The 21,458-nt window shown below is 38.2% G+C and overlaps 1 protein-coding gene across 3 annotated transcripts in view; it reads right to left on the bottom strand.

The window, feature by feature from the left end:
• Positions 1-21,458, bottom strand: part of SCAI (suppressor of cancer cell invasion) — a 136,305-nt gene that overhangs the window by 48,910 nt on the left and 65,937 nt on the right. For 2 of the 3 annotated variants that reach the window (XM_004423444.3, XM_087419095.1), the window contains exons 4-5: positions 1,426-1,521; positions 776-862 (exon numbers count right to left, since the gene is read on the bottom strand). In XM_004423444.3, coding sequence (XP_004423501.1) covers positions 776-862; positions 1,426-1,521 — 183 coding nt within the window. The remainder of the gene's footprint in view (positions 1-775; positions 863-1,425; positions 1,522-21,458) is intronic. The other variant, XM_087419094.1, reaches the window with a different exon arrangement.

The raw sequence follows: 21,458 nt of genomic DNA, 5'->3' as shown, positions 1-21,458 counted from the left end.
TCAGAAATGCACTAATCCATATTAATCTTCAGAGGACACGATGAATTAGGTTCTCTGTTTAACATTTCTAGTTTTACAAGGGACTTCTTAAGAAAATATTCTACCCAAGAGAGTGATTTTAATGGTGGGAATTTTGGGTGGCATGCCAAAAGACAGGGAGAGGAAGGAATTTTCAGGCCTATTAAATTATAAATGGTCCAAGCCTTTTTATGGTATACTTGATATTACTTCATGATAATGAGAGTTAGATTCCTACAAGGAGTTCTCTTCTTTCCTTGGCTCATGGGTGAGACTATATAGATGTCATTGTTCTAAGGATATAACCAAAAGTATCTTTATCTACTTCATGTAACCTTTTAGACATATTCTACAAGTCTTGAGTTTTAAAATATCCTCCTGAAAACCACTCAAACATACAAGTTATGATACGTCTCTGCATAATATCAAGATCTAAGCGAAGCCATTAAGAACTTTAAATTCATTTAGTATTTATCATTTACCTAAAACGAAGATCATACTCCTTTAAGTTATTACGAGTCTGACCAAATAAACTGTTTGGAAGATGAGCCTTTGAAGCAAATAATGTTACTTTAATTATAGAAGGTCATTTCACAATTCTGTCTTAATCAATGCGATCTGAACTATTAGGGTTTCATTTGTAACTCTTAAAAAAAATAGTTTTCCCTCCTATCAAGTAAGTATACTATGCATATTTCTCCATGCTATGTTTAAATCAGGACAATGCTTTATTTTTTTCCATATGCAATTCACTTACTAATAATGGTAGTATAGCTGCCCAATCTTAGAAGCAATTTCCCCTATTTGCCAGCGCTTCAAGCCATACCGATTATCCAAGACTTGTCTGTTTTACATAGGAGATAAGAAAATAGAAATAAGAGACTATAAATTTCAAAAATAATCAAATCTGTAAATTTAATAGGAGAAAATACCACCCAATTCAGCATGAAATTTTGAATTCATGAATTCAAGTTCATGAATTTTTCATGAGATTTCAACATAATCATTCAGTTAAATTCAAAAAGCATTTATTAAATGTCTATTTAAAGTAAGTTGAAATATAAAAAGAAATTTCTTTGAGCAATGTTCACGAAAATTGGAAGCAACCCCCTCCCAAATAGCTTTGGCTAAAAACATCTACTTTAGAATGGAACCATGAATCAGCCTTCCTGTGTTAGAGTTAAATTGAACCATTTCAGATATAATAGTCTTTAAAAATCAGATAAGAACATTACATTTTAAAACCTTAAATAAATAGGAAAAAAGTCAATTTGTTTTCATTTGGGTGATGAAGATGAACTATATTAAAATGGATCAAGAGAGAGAAAGCACTGAGGAAACAGAGGTCAAAACTGTGACTAACATAAAATGGACCTCCACTCTCCTTTAACTATAAAATTCCTTTACCGATGCTGTTGCTGGAACTTCCAGAGTTTGGTGTAAACATCAAAAGTTCTTCCAAAATAGGACTGCCACTGCTTCTGCCCATATTGTGGCAAATCTCTGTAATAACAAATAAATATGTATCAATTTTAAATCTCTTACGCTACTTGGAAATTAAGCCTTGTGATGATACCAACTGGATAATTTTAAGCATTTGGATTCAAGCTTTCTTTTAAAAACAGTTATAATTTTTGGAGCAGAAATAGTTCTGTAAAGAGGGTCTAGGCATGTTCTCTTTCCTGTTCTTCCCCCTACCTCTGACAGCTCATCTTAGTGTCCTTTGTAGATGCCTCTCCCAGGAGGTTTCTAGCACTCTCTCCTTCCTCTCCCTGGGTAATCTTAGTCGTACTCTCTTACATACTGATAACTTCCAAATGTTCATCCTCACTAAGAACTTAGCACTATGAAAAACACTGCTTTAGGGAATATATCTAGAAGTGGACGTGCAGGTGGTATTGTTGTTCTCCACTATTCTGTCCTCTCCCTATAGGTGAAACCATACATCCCTGTCCTTGGGCCAGTGACTCATAGTACATCCCTTAGAGACAAATACTTCCCTACCATACAAACACTGGGCCTGGCCATAGAACTTTCTTTGGCCACTGAAATACAATTGTAAGTTATCTACACCATGTCTGAGAAGATTGAAGAGATATTACGTGGGTCAGCATTGTCACTTTTCCATCTGACCTAAGACCAACACAGGGCTGCTCTGCAGCCTGGAACACAGAGGAAGACATTGAATGGAGCCTCAGAACTGCAGACAACCTGTAGCTAACATGGGAGCTAGAAACCAATCTCTATTGTAGTGAGGCTCCAACACTTTGGAGTTGTTACAGCAGCCTTATTTAGGAAAAGCCAGTACAGAAACTGGTTCCAAGAGTGGGTTATTGTCATAACAAATCCATAACATACGTGACACTGGCGTTGGGACTGAGTGGCAAGGAACTGTTACCAAAGGCTGGAAAAATGATGACACATATAATACAGTGGCAAAACTGCATTTACCTGTAATAACTTGGAAAATAGATAATGTGACTAATGAACTTGTGGATTTATACAAAGAAGCTGTGAAATAGTATGCTACTAGCCCTGGATGCTGTTAGCTGTACTTAACAAAATATGAGAAAGAGATGAACTCAGAAAAGAACTAGCTATAAGCAGAATTGAAAAAGAAAAGAGAAAATCCACAAATTTCAGAACTTCCAAGATTGATAGATACAGCAATTTCTAATGCACAAGTGTAAAAGATACAATTGAGAAATGCTAGCTAGAAATGCCACTTAAGACTGAGTCTCATCCTCAGAGCAAAACCTCTTCATTAAAACCTGTGAATAAATATAAGAAAGTGGCCCCAAGTACATTCTTTCAGTGGGACAAAATAGATCAGGGAAAAGAATGTAAGGATTTGGCTGTCTTGTGGAAGACTGGTAAGCTCAAGGTATCTGTTATAAAGTTTAGAAGACAGAGGGAGGCATGTCTCAAACAACTGTGGGTATGGCTATTGGTATACAGACGCTTAACTTGAATGAAATAGGTAGAGTCAACCAAATCTTGTGAGAGTTGTACTGCCAAAAGTCATTTGTTTTCTACAAGAATAATCATTCACTGATTATAGTGTGGTATACTTCTTATCCAAGTCTATGACTTGTCTTCTCATTTTTATTGATTGGGTTTTTTTTTTTATGAGTAGTTACTAAATTGATCAATCTTAATCTTTATGTTTAGTGCTTTTTCTGTCTTTTTAAAGAAATTCATCCAGACAATAATATAGTCTTTTAAAAGATTTAAAGTTTTGCCTTTCAAATTTAACTCTTTAAAATAACCAAAATTGGGCCGGCCCCGTGGCTTAGCGGTTAAGTGCGCGCGCTCCGCTGCTGGAAGCCTGGGTTTGGATCCCGGGCGTGCACCGACACACCGCTTCTTCCGGCCATGCTGAGGCCTTGTCCCACATACGACAACTAGAAGGATGTGCAGCTAAGACATACAACTATCTACTGGGGCTTTGGGGGGAAAATAAATAAATAAATAAAATCTTAAAAAAAAAAAAATAACCAAAATTGAGTTTCAGATATGTATAACAAATTCTATCTGAACGATTTAAAATCTATATCCTTTTGACCAATATGATAGAACTAGAATTGCAGTTGTCAATTTTCCCTTATGCTTGTGTCTCAGCTCTTTGTTCTACTCCATTGGTCTGTTTTTCTATTTCTTCATTAACATTCTATTAATCACTGTAGCTTTATAATAAGTCTGGTACGTTTCTTCTTTTTCAGGAGTACCCTGGCTATTCTTGGTTCCTTGTACTTGCATATGAATTTTAAAATCAGCTTATCAAAGTTCTACCAAAAAAAAAAAAAAAAACCCCTAATGGGTTCTTTTTTTTTTGTGAGGAAGACCAGCCCTGAGCTAACATTCAACGCCAATCCTCCTTTTTTTTTTTTTTGCTGAGGAAGACTGGCCCTGGGCTAACATCTGTGCCCATCTTCCTCTACTTTATATGGGACGCCACCACAGCATGGCTTAACAGGCGGTGCGTCAGTGAGCGCCCGGGATCCGAACCAGCGAACCCTGGGCCGCCGCAGCGGAGCACACACACTTAACCACTTACGCCACTGGGCCAGCCCCCCTAATGGGTTCTAATGGGAATGAATCTAGACATCTATTTAGGGAACTGATATTTTTAAATAATTTTAAGTGTCAATAGTATCTATTTCGATTTATGTTGAAAATATTGTCACTAAATAAAATTTAAAACTTTTTCCATAAAGGTCTAATATTTCTTGGTTCACATTACTGCAAGGTCTCATATTTATATTGCTTTTGTAAAAGGTATCTCTGTTTCTTAAGTTATATCTTTAAAAATTTTTTTCATGATAGAAAGTTTCAAACATATACAAAAGTGGAGAAGAGTACAATGAATTCCCATGTACCATTACCGGCTTCACAGATTATAAAACTTAGGCCAATCCTTTCTACTTGAGGTTGCCAGATAAAACACAGTGTTTCTGTTTCGGGGCTCTCTATTCCTTTCCATCAGTCTAATTGTCTATCTCTGTGCTAATACCACTTTGTCTAAATCAATACCCCTATGCACCACTAACACTATTTTCAATTAAGATAAGAAGAGCAGGCTATAGAATGATCCCTATACCAAATGTCTACCAAACCACTTAAAATAGGGAAAACACTTAAATCTTTAGTAGCAAAAGGAAACTTTTAAAATATAAATTCTCTCATTTGACCAAAGTTTAACTTTCAAGTATAAAAGAAATCCTTTATTTACCTCACATAACTAAATAAGCTGAATGTTCTTGGTAAACTACACAAATTTATAGAAATTTGAGGTAGTATTTTATGCTGATTGGTTGTTTTGGAGGACGGGGTGTATATCCTTCCAGATTTTATACATACACAGTATTGGTGTATATAGGCACAGTATACCACTAACATTTTCTCATGTTAATATATACATAATAGGTATACATATATACATAACATATACATAATATGTATATATAATATATACATAATAGGTATACATATATACATAACCTATACATAATGTGTATATATAATATATACCTATATTATATATATAATATGTATACATATATATGTAATATATACATATGCAGCTCTGTGTATAATACACATACATGTCTGGGACCAGCAGAGAGAGACCACACGCACGCACACACACACACACACACCTGCTATATATTTTTTTATTTACTTAGTGAAGGATACATAATTTCATGGAAATAAGATACCTATCGAACAGAAACAAATGCAGCTTATGTTTGTGTAGCTTTTCTCTTGCACCAGTGAGGTATCTTGCTATTGGTGACACTGGCCCTGCAGTTAGGCAAGGTGTATTTTGAAGACACTGGACGGAAGGAGAAAACCTGGTTACTACATATAATTCTACCAAGTGTTAAGTATTATGAAGGCCAAAGAAACTAATGTGAAATATGATTTCTACAATCAAGCAGCTTACTATTTAGTTAGCTAAAAAAGACTAACACATACACTGAAAAAGAGGAAAAAAATAGCACATAAGTACTAAATTATACGGTACTAAGTAAAAGTAATAGAAGAGTGTAGAAAAGAGATGTATTGAAGGGCTTGAGTTGTCAGGGAAAGCTGCATGAAGAGAGAGATCTGGACAACCGAAAGAGAAAGAAGAGATCATCAGACAAGAGAGAAATAAGACATATAAGAGAAACAAGGGCAATTATAAGCTAATAAGACTGTAGCACAAGTCACAGCCAGACTTCACTCACGCAGCTATGGACAGCCAGTAGTGGACGGCCTCCTTCACTGTCCAGCAGTTGCCTGGCTGGTGGTTAGGTGCTGGGTCACCTGGGTCATCACCCAACAGGCTAGCTCGGGTCTATTTATTTACATGACCTGTTGCAAGGATCCCAAGAACAGCAAAAGGGAGGGCAACTCTAATTTTTCTTTTCAAGTCTGCATCATGTTTGTACTGTCCCATTGGCCAAAGCGATTCTCACGGCCAAGCCCACAATTAGTGTGGGAGGGGACAACTCATGGGCAAGGATACAGAGAAGGGAAGAATTTTTACAATCTAGCGTAGAGATCTTAAATTTCCTTCTTTCTTTTTCAATTTTGAAAATGATATGAGTCACTTGGAAAACAAAAATACAATAAAGTTTATAAAGCAAGAAGTACAAAATACCTTATTGCTTCTCCCCTCAATTCTAGTCCCCAGAAATAACCACCATTAAAAACTCATTTTCTGGGGGCCGGCCCCGTGGCTTAGTGGTTAAGTGTGCGCGCTCTGCTACTGGCGGCCCGGGTTCGGATCCTGGGCACGCACTGATGCACCGCTTGTCTGGCCATGCTGAGGCGGCGTCCCACATACAACAACTAGAAGGATGTACAGCTATGACATACAACTATCTACTGGGGCTTTGGGGAGAAAAAGGGAAAAAAAAAGGAGGAGGATTGGCAATAGATGTTAGCTCAGGGCTGGTCTTGCTCAGCAAAAAAAAAAAAAAAAAAGAGGACTGGCATGAAAAATAAAAAACAACAAAACTCATTTTCTGTGCACATTTAAGTATATATGTAAGTTTTTCTACTATTTTACACAAATGGGATCAAACTATATATAATGTGCCTTTTTAATTTAATAATATATCAGATTTCTTTAATGCATATAGAATTATATCAATATTTACTGTGTATAATGAACTAATTTATTTAACCAATCCCCTCTTGAAGGACATTTATATTGCTTCCAGTTTTTCTCTGTTATAAAAATGCTGCAAAAAACTTCTTCATACTAATAAGCTTTAATAGTTATGTGATATCAGTAAAAGGTAAATTTTTGTAAGTGGAACTGATGAGTGAAAAAAGATTTGCATTTCTATACCAGATGTTAGGACAATGAATAAAAAAGTAAAAGGTCTTCCTACCTGAAATTTTCAGGCACACATAACAAGAATGGGCTACTAACTGCATTTTTTAACCCGTTTCTAGTATCCTTATGATAAGTAGACACTAACTTCAGATTTCAGACATAGGTTAACTATAGATACCAGTTTTCCACACTTACTGTAAGTTTTCATCTTTTTTATGTCTCCATGGATCTCTAGTGAGAGGCTGCATTAGGAACAGTTAATCAGATATTTTAAAATTAAAGTTGCTGGTAGGATCTTTAAGACTCTTATCAAGTAGCTGCTACTAGGAAAACTGTATTATTATATAAAAGCATTAGGCAGCAACATCAGCTCCATGAGGACCGACAACTCTTGGGTGCCTCTTTAAGGATACTATGTAAAATAGTCTTTAGGCTCATTTGCAAGCAAGCATTTGCCTGCAAGTGCCTTAGAGTTTCCAAAACTGACAAATTTAACAAACCTCAATATTACATCCTGTTAAGGAAGAAAACAAAACTAGAACTCAGTGTTTTATTTCATGCATATAATTTCAGGTGACAGTGGAAAGGGTTTTAGGGGAAGGAATTTTGTATGAGGGCGAAAAGCAAATAAAAGGTGATCTAAAAGGCTAGAACAAGGCGCCTGACAGTAAGTTATAACATACAAGTGTTTTCTTATTTATAGCTATGAACAATGTTGGCTAAATTCTATACTATTTTCCTCAAAAGAATTTAGAACATCTACCACTCCAGTCTAAAGACTCAGCTATAGAGACAGCAATTTCTTTTTCAAAATAGGTTTAAATTTTTTTTTAACTTCCTAAAGGATAAGTCCTGTGATCACCCTTCTAATGATACACATCATAGAAGCTAATACACAAAACACTATAATATGATTAGAGTCTAAAATTAACTACAGTACCTTTATAAAGGGTTTTAGATAAATTCCTCTACTATTCAGAGCTTGACTCTGGTTTTAAACTCAGAATATATCATTTGGTCATTACCACTGTCAGTAGAGATGGGAAATTAATGGTCCATAGAATTAAATTAAATGGGGCTCTGTGAATTATCCCGTAAGCTAAATGACCTTATATTTCACATTTTGCAAAGGCACCTATGTTATAAATTGGCTGCTCATATTCTTTTTCCAAGGCTTTAGAGGAATTTGAAAGTACGACAATAATCTCTCTTTTTCTAAATCCTCAACTCTATGAGCAATAGTTGGGAGACTATGGTAGGAGGAAGTATATATAGTGCAAATGATTAAACTTGATTTTCAGAGATGTTTCAAATGTAATGTCGAGATGTCAAAACTTACGAAATTTCTTCCAAGTTTCCACAAATCAACCATCTTTACTAAAGTGAATTAGCTAAGATCACTGATGCCCCCACACTCAAAATCCAAGTCCAAAAGTCACTTTTCAGTCCCCTTCACCTTAGTCCTCCCTATGGCATGACACTGTTCACCAGTTCCTCACCATCTGTAAGTCTCTCTTCCTTCTGTTCTTACAGTCTCTTTCATTCGCTTCTCTTTCCTTGGTCTGGTCCTTAAATGCTTGACTTCCCCAGGGTATGTTCATGTATATGTAAGCATGTGCGTGCACGCGCGCACGCACACACACACACATACATACACAGTATAAAATGAAGATCAGAGAGTTTAAGTGAGTTGCCTGGGAACTCATGGCCAGTAAATCGTTGAGCTATGATTCAAATCCAAACCTTCTAACCCCTAATCTAATGCTCTCTCCTTTCTATCATATGGGAAAACAACCTAGATCTTGATTCTACATTAGTAAAGTTCTTCTCTAGGAGCTCATTCTGCTCCCCAGGTCTTGGGATGCTGCCGACCTCCAACAAAGCTGTGGTCAAAGGCTAGGGAATAACTCAACTCTCTGAACAAGGTCTTCAGTCGAGGAACACACTGCCCCATCACATATTCTTGTTTACACCGAGCGGACTGTCTTCCAGGGACACCTTTGTTCCAACCCATGCCTCTGTGTTCATTTATATACCAGACAAAATTGTGTTTGAAACTGGAGAAGCCCAATTGAGCACTTCCTTGTTTTAACACTGGAATTTTTTTTTAACCCACTGGTATACCTGTTTTCAAATTTAGGTTTGGGGCGGATCTGTGAGTTTGAACGTGCTGAGGCAACAGGCCCAGGCTGTTAAGGCTGAGTGTTTCCTTTAGGAGAGGATACTTTAATGAACCACTACAGTCATGCAGCGTTTAACGATGGGAATACTTTCTGAGAAACATGTCGTTAGGCAATTTCATCATTGTATGAACATCATAAAGTGTACTTGCACAAACTTAGGTGGTATAGCCTACTGCGCATCTAAGCTATATGGTACTCCTCTTATGGGACTATCATCATATATGCGGTCTGTCATTGACCTTTTGAAATGTCCTTATGTGGTGCATGACTGTATATCAACCCTTTTGTTTACTGAAGAAGGAGCAAAGCTTTTTTTCAATGAGAGATTGAGAGAGAGAAAACGTGTAAGAGTGCTTGATTAGCTTGAAGGTAGACATGGTTTTTATCTTTGTATCCTGCCCCTGTCCCTAGCCCAGGGCCTAGAATGGTGCTGGCATATAGAAGGCACTCAGGATATTGTTCCATTCCTAATGACGGCTTATGAATTTGAATAGCTTTGAATACTCACCCCTAATCTGCATTCAGACATGCCAAGCCAAATAAAGCTATGAAACGGCATCTTCTCCTCCTGTGAACCAGCTCTATGGAAGTATACAAATTCTTACATTTAGAAACAAGCTATTAATAGATTTATGTTCTAATCATACCTTGCTCATAGAAAAAGAACTTGTCAAATTTTAAATCCCATGTGCCCTCTAAAGTGTTGGTGCCTTATACCTCACTTGTCCCGCCCTGACTATCTTGTAGGTATGATGACACCCAGAGGAGCTCTACTGACGTGGATCCCTCTGGGAATCAAGGAGATGAGAGCAAGAAGCCAGGAAGCCAACTGCCGCCATTCCTAGAGTCAAGCATTCGCCTGTGTTACCTCCAGAGAAGAGGCTATCAGAGCCCCCCTGTGAGTTTTGGGATCCTTACTCGTATGCTGAGGAAAGACTTCTCTGAAGTAGCACTTCCCAAATTATAATTCATTGTATTAACGCTATTACTTTATCTGCCAAAGCTTTGATTTTCTCATCTGTAAAACCAAGAAAATAGACACTAATGAGGCTGTTTTGAGGATTTAATGAAATCCAGGGTTCTTAAAATATCTTTGTTTTTTATCTTTACACTCCTCCTGAAAGACTTTCTTTTTCTTTTTCTTTTTTTTTTTTGGTGAGGAAAATTAGCCCTGAGCTAACATCTATTGCCAATCTTCCTCTTTTTGCTTGAGGAAGATTGTCCCTGAGCTAACATCTGTGCCAGTCTTCTTCTATTTTGTATATGGGATGCCACCACAGCATGGCTTGATGAGCAATGCACAGGTCCGCACCCGGGATCCGAACCTGCGAACCCCAGGCCACTGAACTGGAGGGCGCGAACTTAACCACTACACCACCTGGCCGGCGCCATCCTCCTGGAGGATCTTAAAAACTAACCACAAACACCCTCCCCCTAATCAATCCCTGATCTAGCTTCCAATAGCAACATAAAAGGTGAAGATGCCTGATCTTGTTTCTAGCCAGGCCTGACAATTAAGATCTTACAGAGTGCTAACTTATAAAAGCAGGTTCTATTGAGCTTCAATAGTTAAAAAGAACTAATGAGAAATATACTAATCTATATTAGTGTTTAATATTTCAGCATAGCATTTAAATAGCTGATTTTCTGGATTCCAGGGAAATGGTGGCAGTAGTTTTAAATCTACTCAGATACATTAACTAGATAACAAAATCAAAAACCGACACATAACATTTTCAGCAAAAGCAAGTGTTACAGGCTGAACTATGTTACCCCAAATTTCATATGCTGAAGTCCTAAGCCCAAGAACCTCAGAATGTGACTGTATTTGGAGATAGGGCCTTTAAAGAAGTAATTAAGTTAAAATGAGGCCTTTAGGGTGGGCCCTAATACAATCTGACTTGTGTCCTCATAAGAAGAGGAGATTAGGACACACAGAGAGACACCAGGGGCGCATGTGCACAGAGGGATGACCATGTGAGGACACAGCAGGAAAATGACCATCTGCAAGCCGAGGAGAGAGGCTTCAAGAAGAAACCAGCACTGCTGACACTGCTGATCACTGCTTGATCTTGGACTTCTGGCCTCCAGAACTGTGAGACAATAAATGTCCGTTATGAAAGCTACCCAGCCAGTGGTCTTTTGTTATGACAGCCCTAGCAAACGCAGATAGTAAGTGATAAGGTACCCCTCAAATCTCAAAATACAGGTGGGTGGGGACAAATCATCAACAGCCAAAGGACCTTCAGGCTATGGGCATCTGTACAGGAAGAGACAGAGGAAACAAATGGTATCATCTGATTGACCGGTGAAGAAGAGAAACCCCACATAGCCAATATGTATTCACCAGAAAGCACAGTGGACCATTTTGAGAACAGAAGCTAAAATAGGAAGAATTTTGCCTGAACCAATGGCCACAGGTGGCTATGGAGCACTTGAAATGTGGCTAATCTGAACTGAAACATGCATAAGCATAAAATATTCAATGTATTTCAAAGACTTAGCATGAAAAAAAGAATGTGAAAGATCTCATAATTCTTCTATGTTGATTAAATGTTGAAATAAAATATTTTGGATACATTGGATCAAATAAAATATATCATTAAAATTAATTTCACTTGTTGCTTTTTATATTTTTTTAATGTGGCTACTAGAAAATTTAAAATCACATTTGTGGTTCACACTAAATTTTTATTAGTCAATGCTTCTCTAGATCATGAGATCAAGGGATCTACTGCAGCCTGGTGGTGGTCTACCTCAACTGCAAGTGCAATTCTTTGAGTGGTAAGCCACATAAAATGAAAGCACATATCAAAAGCTTGTACAGATAGTTTAGGCTATAATCTCTGAAATAACATACACCTTGCTATTACCAGTTTGCAGGACTTGCCTCTAGGAAAGTATTATTTATTTATTTTTTGTGTGTGTGAGGAAGATCAGCCCTGAGCTAACATCCAATGCCAATCCTCCTCTTTTTGCCGAGGAAGACTGGCCCTGGGTTTACACCTGTGCTTATCTTCCTCTACTTTATATGGGACACCGCCATAGCATGGCTTGACAAGCGGTGCATCGGTGCGCGCCCGGGATCCGAACCCGCGAACCCCAGGCCGCTGAAGCGGAGCGCGCGCACTTAACTGCTGCGCCACCAGGCAGGCCCCGAAAGTATTAATTTTTTGAAGGAGGAGGAGAGGGAAGAGGGAAAGGAAGAAAAGGAGAAGAGAAGAAAGAGGAAGGAGAGGGCAAGAAAAGAGAGGAAAGGGACAATAGAATACACTGTTAATTTCTCAGTTAACTGTTCCTATTTAGGAACCAGGGCATCCTAAAAGTGGACTTTTAAAGGGAACACTGTGGATGATTTCTTCTTCTTTTTTTTTTTTTTTTAATGAGGAAGATCAGCGCTGAGCTACCATCCATGCCAATCCTCCTCTTTTTCGCTGAGGAAGACTGGCGCTGGGCTAACATCTGTGCCTATCTCCCTCCATTTTATATGGGACACCACCACAGCATGGCATGACAAGCAGCGCATCGGTGCACGCCCGGGATCCGAACCCGGGCCACCAATAGCAGAGCGCAAACACTTAACCGCTACGCCACGGGGCCGGGCCCTGATTTCTTCTTTAATTTGAATAATGAGAGCATATTTAATAAAAATAATTTCTGCAATTACTTTATTTAAGACCATTACACCTCACTTTGGTGCACTTCTCTGTAAATATATATATTTATGGCCTCCAACGCTTATTTTGGCTTGGTGTCTTTGCTCCTCTGGAGTCAAAGAATCAGTGACTTGGAGGCCTCTGCTGTTTCAAAGCACCAAAAGTCATGGATATCACTGCTGGACACAGCTGTGTATCTCAAATACATGTCTCAAGATGCCACATTATATAATCCCACGAAGTCTTCCACTCTGCACCGGCAGTTTTAGTCACCATGGTAACTAGCACCCTGCCAACGCTTAGGCTTTTGATCATTTTCTGACAGTATTCAAAGCATTTCTAACATTACTCTCACTTCATTACTACTGTAACTACATACAAAAGCTATTATAAGCAAAACACCTATTCATTTTATCCATTTCTCACTCTCTGGACTATGTTTTCTTACATAGTGAGTAGAAATAAGAGCTTATTTATTATGCACATATTATAAGAAGGTATTTTCAGTCAAGAAAAATACTCCATTAAGATATTCACGGCTGGGAAAATGAAAAGGCTCTAACAACTTGGATGAATGACTTAATATAAGGTGGAAAGATATACCTTCACGAGTAAAAACAGAATTTATTATATCCCAAGTGAGACATCATATAGAAAATCTGAAGCCTTTCATGCACTGAAATGCCCTTTTTCATTCTGCTCATAATGAGTTAAAAAGTCCAAGTGAGCGGGAACACAAGGGGGTTCCTTGAATTATCTGAGTTCAAGCTACTTGGATGTGCTCAGTTCATAAAAAATATACTTATAATGTGTGCACTTTTCTGCAGGTATATTATACTTCAATAATAAGTTGAATAACCAGTTTGTGAACTGAAGAAAGAAAAAGAAAAGTCAGTCAAAAGATGAGCACTGGCAGTGAAAGGAATGTTGGAATGAAGGGCCCAGTGCTAAAAGCTGATGCTATTTCAGCTGGATTCCCACTCACCCATTTCCCCAAGTCCCAGAGCTGGTCCAGAACCACTACCAATGTATTTCTTGTTCTCTCTAAGCACTGTGATCCTGTTTTCTATCCAGACCAACACAAACAAGAGGCAGGGGGAGAGCGGGTAGACAACCGAAAATACCTTCTTTTAATTATTCTCCAAGAAATTTCTTCTCCACTTCAAAAGAAATGCTCAAAAACTGTATCAACGTAGAGGTGTTTAATTCACATAACTCAAAGAGCTTCTTTGGAGAGGGAACGGGAGAGTAGTGTGGAGCCGAACGCCACACAGCCTCCAACCCACCACTATGAGGAACTCGAACACAGACCTGCAGAACTGATCAACAGAGGCCTTTCCAACCACTTGCCAGTCAAGGTCTAACACTGAATAAAACACTGTCCTTTATATAAACAAGTACAGAAAATACACACATTCACACACACCAGACACTGGGAGAAAATCGGCCTCTCAGAAGAAAGAGACCACAGGGGCACTACAAGCAAATGGTCCCCACTAAGAGTTAACATGTACACAGAACATAAACTTAATACAGAAGTTTTGATAAAACAAGATGATGTAAAAATGCTGTTTTCACTATTTCTTTTTTTCATTTAAACTATACCATGGGCAACTTTTCATTTATATCTCCACCAAAATCATTTTAACAGTTCTATACTATTCCGTGTGTGTGTGTGTGTGTGTGTGTGTGTGTGTGTGTGTGTGTATAAAACAGATTTTCTTTAAAAATGAAGAAAAAAATGAAGAGTCAAGTACTAATCTCTCAGTAAACTATAAGAGTTGTGCTGCCACTGCCCACACCCCTCTCCAACAAAAACCCAAAAGCATTCAGAGAACATACATACTTTACTCATCATAAACCTGTTTTTTGTAGAAATAATTAAGGCTTGTTTAAATTAAAGAGGGCCTTCACACCAAACAATGAAAATAAATCCCTGGTGGATTTGCTTAACCACTCTTCCAGGTCAAAATTTATCATTATTAGTATTGTCAAATTTTAAAACAGCACTTTAAAGGTACTACTCCACATTTGGGAGATCAGCGATACATTAGTATAGCAAATACTGCTCTCCAGGTAGCGATTTATGATATCTGCAAGTTACACATCTGTACTGACAGAATTACTGACTTAACAAATGAAGAAGGGAAATCTCCAGTTGACGAGACCTGTGGTTTTTTTTTGTGTGTGTGTGTGAGGAAGATCAGCCCTGAGCTAACATCCATGGTAATCCTCCTCTTTTCGCTGAGGAAGACCGGCTCTGAGCTAACATCTATTGCCAATCCTCCCCCTTTTTTTCCCCAAAGCCCCAACAGATAGTTGTACGTCATAGCTGCACATCCTTCTAGTTGCTGTATGTGGGACGCGGCCTCAGCATGGCCGGAGAAGCGGTGTGTCGGTGTGCGCCCGGGATCCGAACCCGGGCCGCCAGTAGCGGAGCGCATGCCCTTAACTGCTAAGCCACGGGGCCGGCCCCGAGACCTGTGTTTTTATCTACTGAATATTTCAGAGAGCAAGAGTCAAAAGAATTAACTTTTTTTATTGAGCTATGATTGACACATAACATTATATTAGTTTCAGGTGTAGAACATAATGATTCACTATTTGTATATATTGTGAAATGATCACCACAAGAAGTCTAGTTAACACCCACCACAATAGATAGTTACAAATTTTTTTTCTTGTGATGAGAACTTTTAAGATCCACTTTCTTAGCAACTTCCAAATATACGATACAATATTAACTATAGTCACCACATTGTACATTACATCCCTGTGACTTATTTACTTTATAGCTGGAAGTTTGTACTTTTTAATCCCCTTAACCCAACTCCCATTCCCCTGCCTCTGGCAACCACCAATCTGTTGTATGTATCCATAAGCTCATGGTTTTTTTGTTTTTTTTTTTTTGTGGGGGAGTGATTTTAGATTCCTCATAAAGTGAGATCACACAGTATTTGTCTTTCTCTATCTGACTTATTTCACTTAGCACAATGCCCTCAAGGTCCATCCATGTTGTAGCAAATGACAAGATTTCCTTCCTTTTTATGGCTGAATAATATTCCATTGTATATATATACACACCACATTTTCTTTACCCACTCACTCATCAATGGACACAGGTCATTTCCATATCTTGGCTCTTGTAAATAATGCTGCAATGAACATGGGGGTGCAGATATCTTTTTTAGTTAGTGCTTTCATTTTCTTCAGATAAATGCCCAGAAGTGGAATTGCTGGCTCCTATGGTAGTTCTATTTTTAATTTTGTGAGGAACTTCCATACTGTTTTCCATAAAGGTTGTACTTATTTACTTTCTCCAGATCCTCGCCAACACTTATTATTTCTTGTCTTTTTATTAATAGCCATTCTAACAGGTGTGAGGTGATATCTCATCATGGTTTTGATTTGCATTTCCCTGATGATTAGTGATGTTGAGCACCTTTTCATGTACCTGTTGGCCATTTGTATGTCTTCTTTGGAAAAATGTCTACTCAGATTTTCTGTCCATTTTTAAATCAGGATGGTTTTTTCTGTTATTGAGTTGTATGAAAAGGATTAATTCTTGAACCCTACAGAGTTTTAAGTGCTCATGAACTGAACTGAAACAGGTATCTCAAGCATACTATAATTAATTTCTCTAATACTGAATGAACAGTCTTATAGATTAGATCTCACACAACTTCTCTATCTATTAGGGTTTCCTACTATTCCCTTAGATACAGTTTTACTCTGCAATTACTTTTTTCTCCCCCCAAGGAAGATTCAGGCTGAGCTAACATCTGTGCCAATCTTCCTCTATTTTGTATGTGGGTCGCCACCACAGCATGGCTGACAAGTGGTGGAGGTTCATGCCTGGCATCTGAACCCCAAACCAGGGCCACTGAAACGGAGTACACTGACCTTAACCACTAAGCCACAGGACTGGCCCCCGCAATTACTTTAAAAATAAATAAAATCTGTGTGATAGTTAAAATGACACTTTAAAAAAAAAGGATCAAAATGAGAACACATTTGAGCTGGTAAAATATATTTATACAACCAAAACAACATTTCAAAAAGAAGGCGAAATAAAACAATTCATTTTCAGGTTACAGGTGTTTTTGGTACTACATACTGTCATCCCACGGCCAAAGAATCAAGATGTACCTGAAAGCAGTTTATAAACCATAGAATGCTATGTGGAAACGTGTTCCGTTATTGTGACTGTTACAGTAGCTACAGGGTGATTTTAGCCCAGCAAAGAGTCTCCAGCAGGAGACTACTTGAGCTTTGTGATTCGTTTATGGCTCAGAATCAAATTAGGGAAATAATTCCTTCTTAAGAAGAGAAATGCCACTGCTAAATTCAATGTGCTTCTCAGACATAGTCAATGAAAAAAATTCAATTCCATTTACAAACACATCAAAATATCTAGCGCATGTCTTCTTTAAACATATAGAGAAGCTTGTAAACTGTGGGTCAAATACCTAATACCTATTTTTTAAAAAAAGCAGTATATGGGCCGGCCCTGTGGCTTGGCGGTTAAGTGCGCGCGCTGCGATGCTGGCGGCCCGGGTTCGGATCCCGGGTGCGCATCGAGGCACCACTTCTCCGTTCATCCTGAGGCCGAGTCTCACATACAGCAACTAGAAGGATGTGCAGCTACGACACACAACTATCCACTGGGGCTTTGGGGGGAAAAAATAAAATAAATAAAATCTTTAAAAAAAAAAAAAGCAGTATAGCAAAAAATGCTGATATGAAATGACAAGTTGAAGCATGTCTGGCATATAGTGGACAAATTTGACACATTTTCTGAAAATGCTAAGAAAAAGAATAGAGATGAAAAAAGAGAGTAAAGGGTTACAGAGGATTTAGACAGAATATTCAATCTAAGCACTACAAGTATAAACAATGAAGGAGAAACAAGGAACAAGAAAGAAGAAAGAAAAAAATTAAAGAAATACAATGATCGATTGAAAAAAATTTTTTCTGATAAAAAAATGCCTAAGATCTCACACCACCCACAAAAATTAACTCAAAATCGTTCATAAGACTTAAATGTAAGAGCTAAAACCATAAAACTGTTAGAAGAAACATCAGAGTAAGTCTTGGTGACCTCAGGTTAGGCAATGATTTCTTAGATACGACACCAAAAGTACAAACAATGAAAGAGAAGAATGACAAACTGGACTTTATTAAAATTAAAAGCTTTTGTGGGGGCCGGCCCCGTGGCGTAGCAGTTAAGTGCGAGGGCTCCACCGCTGGCGGCCTGGGTTTGGATCCCGGGCGCGCACCGATGCACTGCTTGTCAGGCCATGCTGTGGCGGCGTCCCATATAAAGTGGAGGAAGATTGGCACAGATGTTAGCCCAGGGCCTGTCTTCCTCAACAAAAAGAGGAGGATTGGCATGGATGTTAGCTCAGCGCTGATCTTCCTCACAAAAAATAAAAAATAAATAAAAATAAAAGCTTTTGTGCTTCAAAGGACACCATCAAGAAAGTGAAGAGACAACCCACAGAATGGGAAAGTATATATGTGCAAATTATTACATCTTACAAGGGACTGGTATCCAGAACACACAGAGGACAACCACAGGTTAAAAATAAAAAGATAAATAACCCAATATGAAAAATGGTCAAAGGATTAGCATACACATTTCTCCAACAAAGAAATAAAATTGACCAATAAGCACATGAAAAGATGCTCAACACCATTAATCATTAGAGAAATGCAAACGAAAACCACAATGAGATACCACTTCACACCCACTAGGATGGCTATCATCAAAAAGAAAAACAATAACTAGCGTTGGTGAGAATGTAGACAGACTGGAACCCTCATACACAGCTCATGCAGCTTCTTTGAAAAACAATCTGGAAGTTCCTCAAAAGGTTAAACATAGAGTACCATATGACCCAGCAATTTCACTCCTAGGTATATACTCAAGAGAATTGAAAACATATGTCTACACAAAACCTTGTACAGAAATGTTCACAGCAGTATTATTCATAACAGCCAAAAAGTGCAAAATAATTCAAATGTCCATCAACTGATGATTGGATAAACAAAACGTGGTCAATCTGTACAATGGAATATTAATCAGAAATAAAAGGAACAAAGTATTGATACATGTTACCACATAGATGAACCTCAAAAACATTATGTTACTTGTGAAAAAAGCCCATCTCAAAAGACTGCATATATTATGATTCCATTTTTATGAAATTTCCAAATTAGGTAAATCCGTAGAGACAGAAAGTAGATGAGGAGTTAGAGACTGGGGGGAAGGGAGAATCACTAATGGGTGTCAGGGTTTCTTTTGGGGGTGAATAAAATGTTCTAAAATTAGATTGTGGTGACAGTTGCACAACTATGCAAATACACTAAACCATATAATTGCAAACTTGGAATGGGTGAATTTTTATTGTATGAAATATAGCTCCCTAAATCAGAGGGGGAGGAGGAGGGGAAGGAGGAGAAGAAGGGGTCAGAATTATAACTATGATAATGTTTTTTTTTTTTAAAGATTTTTTTTTTTATTTATTCATTTTTTTCCCCCCAAAGCCCCAGTAGATAGTTGCATGTCATAGGTTCACATCCTTCTAGTTGCTGTACGTGGGACTCGGCCTCGCGTTGGACGGAGAAGTGGTGCCTCGGGGCGCGCCCGGGATCCGAACCCGGGCCGCCAGCATATGATAATGTTTTAAGAATTGAGAATAAAAGAGTTTGGGAGCTAAAAGCCAGACACTACTGTAGGGATTTTCATGCAAACTTTTAAATGCTTTCTTACTCTTTAAATCTACCATCACTTTAATTTTTTTATTTGCCATAATTTCAACAGGCACATGAAGACGTGTGGGAAATTTGCTTAAGCAATATGCGAAACCTCAGGCTAGCAGTGAATAGAAGGCGGCCATGGGTTTGTATTCTTATAATTTCTTCACAAAGTATTCGAGGGCAGGGACCGTTCATTTTATCTTTGAGTTATCTGTACTCAATACAGAATGCAGCACATACTGAGGGCCAAGTAAATGCTGAATAAATAAGATATACATGGACAATGATGGAGAATAAAGAAAAAAAGTCTAAGTATGCAATTTAAATGGTTTACAACATTCTAGGGGGAAAAAAGACTTAAAAAGACCTCGGCATACTGGGGTCATTTTTTGAATTATAATAGTGAAAGAAAATAATTCTTTAAAAAGATGCAATTAACCTATAAAGCAAAAGAAAAAGCTGATCTCAACGGTCTCTTCTGTTGCACAAAATAGGAGGCAGCAGAGTGTAGGAGATGAGAACACTGTCTCTGGAATCCTCCATTTAACAAATGCTTATGAAGCACCTGCAACATGCAAGACCCTGGCTTAGGAACCAGAGAAACAGCGACAAGCAGGGTCCTGCTCTTAGCGACATTTCATTTTAATGTAGCCAGATAGCATAAGCAAATAAATAAGATCATTTGAAATAGTGATGAGTTTTATGAAGAAAATTTAATGAATATAGGGACATGAGAGTGATTGAAAGCATAGATTTAGATAGAGTGGTCACAGAGGATTCATTTTATGACCCCGTATTATCTTTATAATGGCAAACTTTTTTTAAAATATATATTAACTTCTTTAAAAATAAACTGCCAGTACAGTTCCGAACCTAGGGATGTATAATACAATTATAAAACATGTGAGAATACAATTATAAAACATGAGAAAAAGATTGCATTTTTTACCCAGAAATAAACTGTAAATTAAAAATAACTTCTTGGGCCGGCCCCGTGGCTTAGCGGTTAAGTGCGCGCACTCCGCTACTGGCGGCCTGGGTTTGGATCCCGGCCGCGCACCGACGCACCGCTTCTCCGGCCATGCTGAGGCCACGTCCCACATACAGCAACTAGAAGGATGTGCAACTACGACATACAACTATCTGCTGGGGCTTTGGGGAAAAAAAAGGAGGAGGATTGGCAATAGATGTTAGCTCAGAGCCGGTCTTCCTCAGCGAAAAGAGGAGGATTAGCATGGATGTTAGCTCAGGGCTGATCTTTCTCACAAAAAAAAAAAAAAAATAACTTCTTATCTTTACAATCATTCACTCCTATATAAAATTAAAAAATCAAAAATTAAACCTATTTATCCTTAATATTTTACCTATTGCATGAATGTGTTTGATGCTTTAGGGTTGAAGGAAGTCAATATCCTAAGAATCTCAAGAACTAAAATACAGGCTAAATCATTTAAATAAAACAAAATAGGGGGCCGCCCCGTGGCTTAGCGGTTAAGAGCGCACGCTCCGCTACTGGCAGCCCGGGTTCGGATCCCAGGTGCGCACCAACGCACCGGTTCTCTGGCCATGCTGAGGTCGCGTCCCACATACAGCAACTAAAAGGATGTGCAACTATGACATACAACTATCTACTGGGGCTTTGGGGAAAAAAAAGGAGGATGGCTGGCAATAGATGTTAGCTCAGACCCGGTCTTCCTCAGAAAAAAGAGGAGGATTAGCACGGACGTTAGCTCAGGGCTGATCTTCCTCACAAAAAAAAAAAAAGGTACAAAATTATTTACCCACTATACACAAGAATATAAAATCAAAGACACATTTTGGTAAAAGCACATCTAGCTTCTGCTACCAGTCTGCTCAAGACACACACAACTAAAGTTGTATCTAGAACTGTCTAGAACATTCCATCATTCCTTTAGTCAAGAGATATTTTATCCTATGAAAAAGAAAGAAAGAATAAAAGAAGCATATAAGTGTACAAAAATGCAACAGGAGAGAGGTCCCACATTC

The sequence above is a fragment of the Ceratotherium simum genome, chromosome 29 (assembly GCF_057802395.1).
Source record: "Ceratotherium simum simum isolate JZ-2026a chromosome 29, ASM5780239v1, whole genome shotgun sequence".
Lineage (NCBI taxonomy): Eukaryota > Metazoa > Chordata > Mammalia > Perissodactyla > Rhinocerotidae > Ceratotherium > Ceratotherium simum.
Note: the sequence above shows the minus strand (reverse complement) of the source record. Positions and strands in the feature narration are given on the sequence as shown.